This window comes from Photinus pyralis, unplaced genomic scaffold, assembly GCF_008802855.1.
Source record: "Photinus pyralis isolate 1611_PpyrPB1 unplaced genomic scaffold, Ppyr1.3 Ppyr1.4_LG2, whole genome shotgun sequence".
In the NCBI taxonomy this organism is placed as follows: Eukaryota; Metazoa; Arthropoda; class Insecta; order Coleoptera; family Lampyridae; genus Photinus; species Photinus pyralis.
In genome coordinates, this window is record NW_022170403.1 from 46869803 (window position 1) to 46882784 (window position 12982).

General features: G+C 38.1%; 1 protein-coding gene across 3 annotated transcripts; it reads right to left on the bottom strand.

The window, feature by feature from the left end:
- Positions 1 to 10463: 10463 nt before the first annotated feature.
- LOC116164682 (peflin-like) lies at positions 10464 to 11343 on the bottom strand. 3 transcript variants are annotated; one of them, XM_031478882.1, is made up of 2 exons: positions 11198 to 11343; positions 10464 to 11115 (listed from the first exon to the last, which is right to left on the bottom strand). In XM_031478882.1, exons 1-2 carry the CDS (start codon positions 11265 to 11267, stop codon positions 10520 to 10522), a joined length of 666 nt encoding a protein of 221 aa, XP_031334742.1. In that variant the 5' UTR covers positions 11268 to 11343; the 3' UTR covers positions 10464 to 10519. The 3 variants fall into 3 exon arrangements, with proteins under 3 accessions (XP_031334742.1, XP_031334741.1, XP_031334740.1); XM_031478881.1 differs by having other exon boundaries at positions 11192 to 11343; XM_031478880.1 differs by having other exon boundaries at positions 11180 to 11343.
- Positions 11344 to 12982: the final 1639 nt, after the last annotated feature.

Here is a 12982-nt window from a genome sequence, read left to right on the forward strand (position 1 = left end):
AAGTTTTAAGGACCAGTAGTATGAATTCCAGATGTGTTTTATTGTACCTACAATTCTTGTTCGTCATACGATTGTGGTAATATTTACGGATACCTGCGAGTGCCAACCCCCTTGACATATCTTTCCACCTGCTGATAACGAGCGGCCATTTTGCTGTGAAATGAGTCAACGGTACATGAAGGAGATTTAATATTAACAATCGATCCTCGTATGACCTTCCGTAATTTCTTACCGTATTAATTCATAATTCGTTTGTCCCTTCTGGGTCATATGCGATATCACATTTAAGTAATTTGTGAACGTCAGTATCGATTCAGAATCTTTGCTATCTCGGTTAAGTTATGATTGAGTTTGAAACGCGTATGATGCTGAAGACCGCTATTTTCTTTTGAAAGGTTAGCGATTTAAATATCGTACCTGATATAGAAGCAGATTACGAGCAGAGCGAGACCCCTCAGCCATTATTTAACTAATTATATATCGAGCTTTGCGAATTGGGAGCCTTTCTTTTGATTGATTTCCGGTTTTGGATGCGAGAACTGAGCTCACTAATTCTTGACGTTAACATCGAATGTTATTTGAAGTGAGAGATACCTTATAAGTTTACTTGTACTTGGGCCTATACGTGCGAATAATTTTTGATCGAAACATCAATTTTATTTGTGAAAAGTTGTTTTATGATTCAGTAATCAATATAATCGATTATTCTTGATTAGGGGTTTGTTAAATTGGTGGAATGTATCGTGACGTTACTAAGATTGGTAAGTAAAGTATAATTTTGAGTATTTGGGGGGGCATTTTGGTTTTTTTGTGTGATACGCTATCCAGTTGTGGAGACAATTTTTGTTTTTACCATTTGGTGTTTAAATAAATCAGTATTTGTTTTGGTGCCTAAATTGATTTGTACTGTTATTACTACACTCGTATCTTCTCACTTCCATACGGGGACAGTTAAAATAGAAATTCAGTGGCGCTCAACACCATTGGTAAGCGCAACGAAGGACGAAAATCAAATGCCCAGAACGAACTATCGCTGTGGAAGATCTCAAGCTCATATTGTGTGTTCCAATCCGGAGCTAGTTTGCCGTTTATGCGGCGGTTTTGAGGAATCGCAGTGCCAAAAATTCGGAAAGGGCATGCCCAATAACTTATAGGTAATGTTGTTAATTTAACCCCTTTATGTCTACCGCCCAATTTTTCTTACATACAGGGGCTGACGCTGACTATGTTTAGAAAGTGTAATAGCATCACAATAAAGACAATTACATGGACCTGAAGTAGCTTAATATTTAATAAGATTTTAATTAAATTAGTATTCCGGTCTATTAGATCCCGAAGATTAACGATTATTGTTGTAGAGTTTTTGTGGTGCAAATGTGCCAAAATGAAATGGTATACGTAGCTACATTATTTAACTAATCAACAAATCTATTAAGGTTTGAAATCTTGGTATATACTAAGATTAATAATAAATTGGTTAATTATAGTGAACCTTAAGGTGGCAAAAAACGTCATTATTAAAATTAATGAATAGCCTACAATTGAAGTAATCAGATATAGTAAAAAAGAAATATATCTACACCTTGAATACGTGACGTTAGGCTTTCACTCACTAATGTCCGAGACTAATTGCGGCAGATGCAGACGAATGGTATGCAACATTGCCAACAAATTCGAAATGAGGATCATTAATCGTACTTTTTGTGACATAAATGCTAATGGAATTAACGTTTGTCGTAAAGGTTACGCTTAGTGTGAAATAAGAATTTTTATATTTGCATAACAATGATTACATTTTCTTTTAAATTCCTACAATTGTCTTGGTCTTTAAGTGTCGAATGGAGAAAAAAAGAAAAGAACTCATCCACATGTGTCAGTTGATGAATATAGAATTAATTCCGAAGACGAATGTGTCTAAGGCGAATGATGGGATATGATATGACTGTATAGGTGTCATTATAAAAGTGCTTGTCATGACAGCAAATGGCCCCAACCTGCTACTTAGTCAGTAGCCAGACTGTCGGACGATAAGTATTGTTACTATACCAACAATATCACACACATACATAAATTCTTCTTTAATCGCATTTCAATTAAAACGGTACGATAAAACTCCCAAAGTATGACTCGGCAGTTCATAAACAAACACGAATTTGTAAATATGGAAATCTGTAAATGGCACTGTAGCTATCACTTGATCTAAAGGGTCGCATGGTAAGTTATTAATTATAATACGGCGCACACATGAAAGTACGCGTAGAAATGAGAAAATTACGTTTTTATACAAATTTCTTTCACAGCTTTTAGATTGATATCGACGTATATTGTTAAAGTACAAAGTTATAGGACGTAGTGTCGCGTGAGGCTACCAGGAAATCTCTTTTCAGGAATCCAAAACTAGCTTTAGTTATTGCAGGGGGTTTGTGAACTCCAAACAGGGATTAATAATTGGCAGACGGATACCGCTTTCTCTGATTATTTAGCAACGTGGGGCGCGCGTATAGTAATTTGAAATGAACCTACGTTCAATGCGACTTATAAAATGTTTAATGTCAATTTTTGAACTACATAATGTAGGTGCATATTAATTAAAGCGCACTGGTTTTGACCCCCTCTCTATGGTGCGTTCTACATTGGAGTTATTTCTGGAGCTCATTTCGATTTTTGGAATTTAACAAAGCGACAGCAAGTAGCTAATCTGAGTTGCTTTGGGCAGAATCCAAGGCCACCACAAAGTCCAAGGCTACGACCATGGGTCAAAGTCCAAGGCCTTGATTTTGTGATGGGAAAATCCCAAGGCCATGACCACCAAACTTCTTGTCTTCTGATTAATCATTTTATGAAGAGATTTTCAGCATAACATTGACTCTTTGTTACCTTTATCTGCTTCAATTTTTCTATAAAACGATTTACACATAGCTCTTGAAATCCATTTCTTTTTGCAAATATTATAATACGGAACAAATTACAAAGACAACCTTTTTGATATAAATAAATGGAATAAATAAACATGACAATTTGGCATCAATTTAATTCCATTATGGCTTGTTTTGGTTACACTTTTTCATACATTTTTTTTCTACGATCTTGCATTAATATCTTCATCCGCCAGCTACTCATTCTCTTTTTCCTTTCGTCAAAGAGACTCCTGGGAAAGCAAAGAATGTCTTCACGTACCAAACTGCAAATACCGCGCAATATATGAAGGTAAGTACAATTTTTACAACTGCAATTACATTATGTTGTAATTTAGTGTAACAGTCTCTTCTTGTGTGGTGAGGCCATTCCATGTATGACATACTGTTTTATCGATCAAAACTGATTGATACTATATAATATGTAAACGTTCAAATTTGTCATGTCATTGCACAGAAACTCTATATCATCAATGACAGTCAAAAACATAATCTATTAAAGGTCCGTTCACACATACGAGTAAAAAAAAGGGGTGAAAACCATACATCACATATATACACAACCAACAATGCAACTAACGGATTGTTAACCTTATAAAGTAGGATTTTCGGTGCGGAATATTGTAGTACCAACGTAATAAACAATAAAATTATTTTAAACTACGTTGGAATTACATATTTTGTTAGAATCTTTGTAAATTTCGGCTGTCATACTGGACTCCATTATCGGTGATCAAAATTCTCGGAGTATCAAAACGTGTAACAATTTCCTCAAATAACCCCTGAGAAACGGTAGCGGCGGTGGTTTTGCGGACGGCTTTGGAACATACCCATTTGGTAAAACGGTCATGGAACACCAGAAGTAATTCATTTTCTTTGGAGAAACAGGGAAGCGGGACAACAGTATCGGTACTGACAATGTCCCAGGGTAAACATTTGGGGTATAATTGAATTTTCCCCGCGGGTTGCTGTTGAGATACTTTGTACCGCTGGCAAGAATCACAGCGACGGACATACTTGGCTACATCTCGGAACATACTTGTCCAATACTAATGGTCTCAAATTCGTTAATGGTTTTTGTGACACCTAAGTGTTCGGTGGTACATGATGACTTTCTTGAAGTATACGGTTTCGGTTCGGTGTGGCAACATAGAGTTTCGACGGATCGGTAACGGTTTCAACTTTTCACTGGTTAGAATGAAAATGTCGGTACACATTATTATTACAGATGCAGTAGACCGGTACGGTATCGGGTTGGTCGGTTACGGCATTAAATTTATTTCGGTACCAAGAGTATTCCGGTAATTGAAGGACATAAATCGATACTTCGGAAGTTTCGGTAGTGTTGGTCCCGGTAATAGGGAGAGGATCACGGGAAAGGACATCGGCAACACGGTTACGGTTAAAGACACCTTTTCGGTACTTGATCTCAAAGTCATACTGCTGTAGGAAAATACTCCATCTTGCTAGACGGCTGGTCGGACATCGAATGCCACCAACATAAGGACTGATGATCTGACAGTATGGTGAAATGATAGCCTTCTAGTTAGATACGGTCGCATCTTCTCAATTCTCTAAACTATAGCCAAAAATTCTTTCTCGGTGACAGAATAATTCTTCTTGGCTCATGATAAATTTAGACTGGTATAAGCGATCACTCGTTCTTCTCCATCGATTTGCTGTGTGAGAGCTGCGCCAAGTCCGGTATTGGAGGCATCGGTTTGTAAAACGAACGATCGGCCAGGACAAGACCGAATCGGTGAGTTGGTTAACCTTTCTTTGAGAATTTGGACAGCTTGATTTTAATTTTCGGCTTAACTCCATTTTTGGTGTATTCGGAGGAGTTATGTTAATGGGGCTACGATGTTTGAAATGAAAACGGCGATCCCAAGATGCTACCACAAGCAATCTTCTGACGGCTTTGATATTGTGCGGAGTCGGTAATTGTTCTATGGCGACTACTTTATCTGGATCGCTTTGAAGGCCTCCATCGCTCACAATGTGGCCCAAATATTTCAAAGACGGACGGTAAAATTGACATTATTCGGAATTGATTCTGAGACTGGCCCCACGGAGACCAAGGTAAAGTTTAAAGTGCTCGTTGAACGTTCTCCTCAGCACGATGATGTCGTCTAGGCGAACGCTCGGGGTTCCATTTCTGGTTCAAAATACGCTGGAACGTGCCTGGTGCAGAATGTAACTCAAAAGGTATGACTTTAAATTGGAAATGTCCTCGGCCGGCTATAATGAAAACGGTGATGGGTCGAGAGTTTTGGTCAGCGGTATCTGCCAATACCCTTGCTTCAGGTTGATGCTGGAGATATAGCGAGCTTGACAAAGGTGGTCCAAAATTCCATTTATAAACGGTAATGGATACGCGTCTTTGATAGTTCGTTGACCTTACGGAAATCGATACAGAAGCGCATCTTGCCATCTTTCTTTTGGACCATGTCAATCGGTGTACCCCGAGGTGTACCCCATGGATTTTCAGACGATTCTATATTTTCTGTATTTCTTTAATGTATACTAAACGTTTCGCTTCAATATCTACGTTCAAAACCCATTTGAAACTTCTCCTCCTTCTAAAATAACTATACAAATTATATTAATCAACAGATCAGTAGCGGCAATCGGCGGCAAAATGACTTATCGGCGGAAGACTAGTGAACGGCGGCAAGAAACGGTAGCAACGGACGGGCGAATTCTTGGCCCTACCAAGGGAAAAAATCTCGCGCCTGGTCGAGGTTGGCGGTATCAACGATCTGGCGGGTCGGTCTCGGTAGCCTCGGGTAAACCGCAACCAGGAATCGGACGGATCCAGAAGATGTCGGCGGTTACTTCGGCAAAACAAAACAAAATTACGGCAGACTCCCCAGCGGAAATGAAAGCTACAAAACACAAATCGGCGGAAGCGGCGGAAAAGCAATTGCGGGAAAGCGAACAGTATTCCCCCATTATAACTAGTGAAACAGATAGTAACGTAAAGCTCACCTTGCAGTTAACTGAGCAGTAGAAAAAAAGTTGCTAAAAGCCAAGTCCAATGAATACGGGTAACCCCATGCATATAAAATTCCTATAATATGGAGAGGGAACTAGGAAATTCCGAGCTGCTTGCGTACCTAATATGGAACGCGTTCAACATTAAAACTTCTTTAATTAACTACTTTGCCTGCAATTATCGGAAAAATATGGGATCGAAATCAGGCGTCAATTTTTTTAAGCGCGCTTCTTTTGAGACTACTTTGAACGCAGTCTGACGTTTTTTATTCTAGTGGGAAAAAAGTGTGAAAGCACTGACAACTTTGTAGTACGTTTAATCTCAAATTAGACACTCTTGTACTTCATAGCTGATTTTGATAGGGAGTTTTAATTTTATTAAACATAAAAAGAAAATTCCTTTGCTACTTACCAGGACAATAACTATTGAACGGAGTATACAACTCGTTAAAACGTGTCGTTAATTATGCTTACCCAATTAGACACCTAGGCTTAATTGGAATTAAATTTCAATCGGTGATATCGGTCTATTGCTCTTACCGGAACTTGCAGGCGAATTGTCTTCACGGCGAATACTCGTTTCTATCCTGGTTTTCACTTACAATTGGAAACTAAAATGGTTATTAATTAATTAACGGCGCTGAAATCTCAAACTATTAATTTGCTTAATCTTCCAACTAATGACAGGTTTCGGAGGCTGCAAGAATAATTATATCTTGTCGAGACCGGTTTCAAGTGGTGACGTAATTACTGGATTTGTTAACGGTAACGACCTCAAATCATACACAAAACAAATAAGTTCAGCCGCCACAACCTTCTTTGTGACGAAGGCCAAATTTATAGGTTCTAAATACCCGGTGGCCTTCTACAGAGTGGTCACTAAAATTTGTTACATGTCTTGGTATCAAAACGGGTGCTTCGTTACAGAAACTACTGTTAATCTCAAAAAGAGTATTTTAATTTGTAAAAATTTGTATAAATCAGAGAAGAGTTTTGGTAAAATTCAAAAACGGGTTATACAAAAACTTCAAAAAAATTTGGGTAGTTAAAACATTTTCTTAGTGATTTTAACTAAATTATAAATCCGTTGGAAGGGTTTATATAATAACATCTTTTCAAGACAAATCTTTAAAAAAATTGATATGATTTTAAGTCGATTCTAGAGAAGCTTCAAAAACTTGTTAAAAGATTCCGTATAACGTAGGTACCTATAGCAAAATTCAATGCTTGCGACCTCTAAGAAAGGTTTTAAAAAGATTTAGCAAAATTTTGGAAAAGGATTAAAAAAAGATCATGGGATCGCCGACAGTGTTCGGAAAAATTGTATTTAAGATTTCCATGAATATTTCAAAATAATTCAGAAATACTTTGTCAGATATATACCTATATTGATTTGTCTGGTATTACAAACATTTCAAAAGGATTGTAAAGACATTTCAATACAATTTCTAAATGTTAAAGACAGATTTGAAAATTTAAAGGATATATAAGAAATATTATTAAAAGATTTCGGGAAGATTAATAGTCCTGTAAATTTAAACATGAAAAGGGGGTCGTGCTTGCAAAAGATCCGGTCGTTCTGAATTTTTTGTATGTTGTTAGGACCTAAACCAACAATAAAAAACCAGATTTGCAATTTCCAAAGTGCTGTGCGATCGGCGGTATGTCCAAAAAACCATGAAATTTACGGACTTTTTTCAGTTTTTACTCCATATCTCGGTGAAGGAAGGGTCTGATCGGTATAGTCATTCTATAATCTTTTAAAGTAGACTAAATTTGCTACAATTTGAGACTAGAGCGGTCTATACAGCCATTGGTTCCCAAGATTCAGTTCTTCGAAAATAGGAATTTTTTTTAAAAATGATTTTTTTTCAAAATGACCACTTTTTGCAAAATATATTCTAAAATACGAATCCCACTCTGTACTCCGCCTTCACTCCGCTTTCCAGCCACACGCCGATAGATTCAAGAACTCACGTCGTTTTGGATGGTGGCTACCTCTTGCACAAGGTCGTGGAGCAGCGGAAGAGCACAGTTCGAGCACTTTTGGCGCGTTATACCACCTACGTCCATAATCACTTGAGAATAACGTCTCCATTGTTTATGAAGGCTACCCAGAAGATGCTACCACAAAAAAACACCAAAACAGCTGAACTGACTTCGGCGCTACGCTGCTCATTCTAGCTACGAATTGACTTTCGATAAATCCACAGTAATTCAAATTGCTCAAGAGCATGTTTTGGGCAATGAGAACAACAAGAGACGCCTAATCACTCTTCTTTGTGACGCCTTTCAGAAGGAGAGAGAAGTGGCTGTTGCCGAAGAAGATTCGGATCGAGAGATCGTCATGACGGCACTTTCAAAAAGAGCAGTAGCCGATCGGGTCGTCATAGTGGGAGAAGACGTCGACCCGCTCGTTCTTCTCAATGGTTTAGGCGCCGCGAAGAGACAAACGTCTACCTTCAGACGAACACGAAGGGGCGAAGGTGGTTGCTCTCGCTTGTCACATATGACATGTTTTATCTGCCGTTTTTGAGAAAACGGCTGGGCCTACGGTCACCAGTCTGGTCTGAAATGAAAGGGAATGAAATTTGCTACAACTTAATTTCATATAATATTTGACGTGGGATTCGTATTTTAGAAGATATTTCTAAGCAAGTATAAATTGTGCACAACTCTTGTGCAAACATCACCATTGGATATATTCCTTGCAGACGTCTCATTCGCCCCCAGTACCCTCTTCCGACAATCCGTTCTTGAGGTATAAGGGAATATACTCGATCACGATCAGAGGTCGAGGAGGAGGACTATGGTTGCTAGAAATTAATTTCTTTCGTTGAGACCTTTCATTAAAGTACCATGAAGGATAAAACTAGTTCCACTCCCCCCTGCCCCTCCACCCCGTACCTTGATAAGAGGACAGAAAGGAGAGCAGTAATTGGTAGAAAACGGTTCCTGAGACCTTTATTAATTAGAATACAATGATAGATAAATTTATGTTTAATACTTAAAAAATGTGCTAAAAAAAATTGGCCATTTTGAAAAAAATCATTTTTTTAAAATCCGATTTTCGAAGAACTGTGTCTTGGGAACCAATGGTTGTATAGATCACGCTCGAGTCTCAAATTGTAGCAAATTTAGTCTATTTTAAAAGATTATAGAGTAAAAACTGAAAAAAGTTCGTAAATTGCATGGTTTTTTGGATATACCGCCGATCGCACAGAACTTTGGAAATTGCAAATCTGGTTTTTTATTGTTGGTTTAGGTACTAACAACATATAAAAAATTCAGAATGACCAGACCTTTTGCAAGCACCGATGTACATCTTGATTGGACTATAAAGAAAATCCTAGAATCCTAAAAAATTTTTGAAAAACTGGGAAGATATTCCAAGGAAATTTCAAAAATATGTTTCGATAAATAATACTATGACAAATTTCCAGTCGTTTCCACAAAGATTTCAGCATATTAAAAAAAGTATCAGCAAAATTTAAAACAGAGGTATCGAAGGGGATTTTAAAAGTTTTTTAGTAGTGGATATTGTAAGGCAAAATACGTCCCCGCGCTCTCCTTTCTACATATCTATGCTCACTCCAGGGGGTTAGGTATAACATTTTTTAGGGCTTCCAATTAACTTTCAAAGAGTCCGGAAAGTTTAAAAAATTAGGGAAGAGGTTTAATAATTCCAGATGAACATTTAGAGTTGTTTATAATAACCTCGATGAGAGGTAGGAAGGTGTACATGTACATTCAGAATAGTAAGAATATTTAGTTAGAAACAATTTTGTTCAATTTTTGTAAACGTACATTAAACTCCATTCAATGGGCAATGGATCGTAAATATAAATACAATAAACCAAACTTTCCTTTTTCGAATGTGTTTTAATGCATAATTTATACGATCTCAACAAGCCAGATATTACATTAATAAATATTCGGCAAACTGTAAAGTAGATTTAAAATTCAAACAAATATGGAGTAGCTAAATCTGTGTATCCATTATAAAATCAGTTTAAAAGTTGCTAATGCATTAGGCGGCGCAGTACTCACTCTTCATATATAAATATTCAAATAATCCGCCGGAATCAGATTATAAAAGTAGAGTTAGCGTATGATGTTGTGGCTTTGTATTAACTTCGCCTGCACCACCTGGGACGCTCCCAGCGCTCCATATAAACACTGAAATATCAGAATTTATGTGTAACCCTCTAAATGTTTGTCTTTCGAATAAATCCCTGATCCACATAACACCCTACTGCAAAATTAATCAATTATATAAATGAAGAACTTGATGCGATTCTACAGTAGTCGTTAAGTATAGAGTAATTGATGAATGTATATTGTATAAAATGAAGAGAGTAAATTAAGCTCTCACTTACGGATGGCTAGTATTTGGCCCTGAACAAACAACGACCTAAGGTAACAGTGACTGGCAATTTCCACGTACGTTTTAATCAATAGAATTAATAACATAATAGACGATCGCCAGCACTTCTAAACAATTAAAGATGAATCGTTGTTAAAATCAGTGGTATGAGTATATGCAAAACAAAGAATTAAAGCTTATTTATTTGTCTGAAATCGTCGAGTGGGTTTATCAGTCATAGTTACACACATTTCATAATTATTTCCAAAAAATCTTCATACTTCAAGTTGATTTTCCCTGTCAAGTTGGTATCCCTCTCCTTAAACTCGTCTGTAAACCTTTGAATCTGGACGCAAATTACTATAAATTGATCCAAGGACACCCGTTTACCATTTTGATCATTTCTACTAATCAAAAATTTTATAAAATCCGGGCTAAAGTTGATATCCATTTCCCGAAGCGCTAGATCAAATTGCGCTTCGTCCAAAAACCCCGTACGGTTCTTGTCGATGTGGTTAAACGCCGAAACCCATTGCTTTACGTACGAGTAGAGCATTTCAAATTCGGGAACGTCCAGACCACCATTGCGGTCCAAGTCGAAGAGTCGCACGACGAATTTGCACGAGGCGTCCGAAAAGTGCTTCCCTTGAAATGTGAGAAACGCGTCTTGGAGTTCCTTCGCACTGATTTTTCCCAGTCCTTTAGATTCCATCATTTGAAACTGAGACCATCTTTCGGTAGCCAGACTTGTTTGCGTTAGGCTGATGGGTTTTTTAATATGTTTCACGGTGTTGTTTGATGTGGCGTCTGCTCTACCCGAAACGGCGTATGATTTTTCTACGAAATATATAAATTAATATTGTAATTTCTCGATTGCATTGGCAAGTGCTGGAATGCTAACCAAGTGCTGTACCTGTACCTGTGGCAGTTTTCCTTGATTGCTCGTCAGTTTCTTCTTCTATAATACCCGTTACAAATTTGGACAACATTCCACAATAATTTTGTGATGAAAATTTTGGTTTGAAAGTTTTGTTTGCGATATGACGTTATGATACCAATTTTATTTTTAGAGGTTGCTTGGATTCTTTTATATAAGAGAAAAAAATAAACTTTGTTTAAACTCCTTGTCTAAGGTTTTACTTTTAATGCTGCTGGTACCTATAGTTATTGCTGGTGGATTTTTGTGTAATCAATTACGGTTAGAAGAATTAAGTTTTAATACACTTTGCTGTAAGCAGGTTGGTTTAGCAGCTTTGTAGGATTTTCTGATGAGTTTTCACCTTACTGTGCTGAAGAGTAGGTCTAGGTATTTAGTGGTCCTTTGTCCCTTATAGGTTACGATTATTCTTTTAAAAAAATGATTAAAGTCCTCGTGTGAGATCGAAGGGACTTCAGCGCATTTTTGTGTGGCAGATCAGTGTTTTATTAGCCAATATTGACGCCACCATCAATAAGATCTTGCCGAAAGCTACCACGTTCACTTTGTCGGTACCATTTTCTCACTTACCGTGCACTTGCAATTCGCGTTTGAAGTTTTGACTCCACCATCAGTAAAATCCTTTGGGGGTTACCATATTCCCTTTGTCGACACCCACTTCTGATCACCCGCAACAATTCGGATTTGAAGTTTCGACTCCACCATCAGTAAGATCTCGTCGGGGGTTACCACATTCCCTTTGTCGATACACAGTTCCGACGTCCCGTTCATTCGTAATTCACATTTTGGTAGATTTCGCTAAAATCCCGGCATAAAATCGTATTCAACTTTTGGGTACTTCACATAGCTCGACCTTCTATTAGTGACACGAGAAAGAGAGACCGCGATTCGCGCTGTAAGAAACTTTTGGGCGCCCAAAGTCGACTACCCCTCGAAGCGCGCCGCGCAAAAGGTGGTTTATTTCGCCCCTAGGAAAAAAAACAAAATTCCGCCACGCAGGAGTTGTGCGCGTTGACAAGATCTTCCCGACGACACCAATTTGAAAACAATCGGAGAAAAACTGTAGAAGAAGATAGATAAAAACTGAAAAATCTCCAGGTTAGTATAATACGCTCGGGGATGGCGTCCAGATGTCGTCGACTCCAAATCTTGTAGCCCCATCCCTAACGTTCTTAATTACACGGACCTTTTTCTACGGCCAACTGCCAGCCAGCCAGCCAGCCAGCCAGCCAGCCAGCCAGCCAAAGTGAGATTAAAAGCTACTTTTTACAAAAAAAAATTTTTGCAAAAATGCGCTAAAAACGTGGTAGGTACATGTCTTCTCAACTTTCAACCGTTGCCAAATTCGCACCCTATTCTGATTACGTCGTTTGCGGCAAATCTGGCAACATTGGACCTTCCTCTACTACTCGCTTGGCATAGTGGGTGCTAGGACTTTGTGGTAGCTTGAATCCAGATTTGGAGATGCATTTTTGGAAGGATAGGTATGATGGGCGGAAAGTTAAGTTAAATGGAACTACGCCCTTTAGCTTTCGGCAAAGAGAAATAAAATAAACCTATAAGTCTCTTAAGTTAGGTACACACCTACAGGTGTACCTTTCAATTCTACTTGCCGCATGTCAAGTGAACCTGGGGATATGGATAAGTTAAAACTATCAGTTTTCGTAACTGGGAAGAGACCTGATGCTTGCAATGAAAGTCGACAGGGCACAGGTGCACCTGCCACATGCCACCCTTCGACTTGTAGGTGTGTCTGAATTCCTGGGT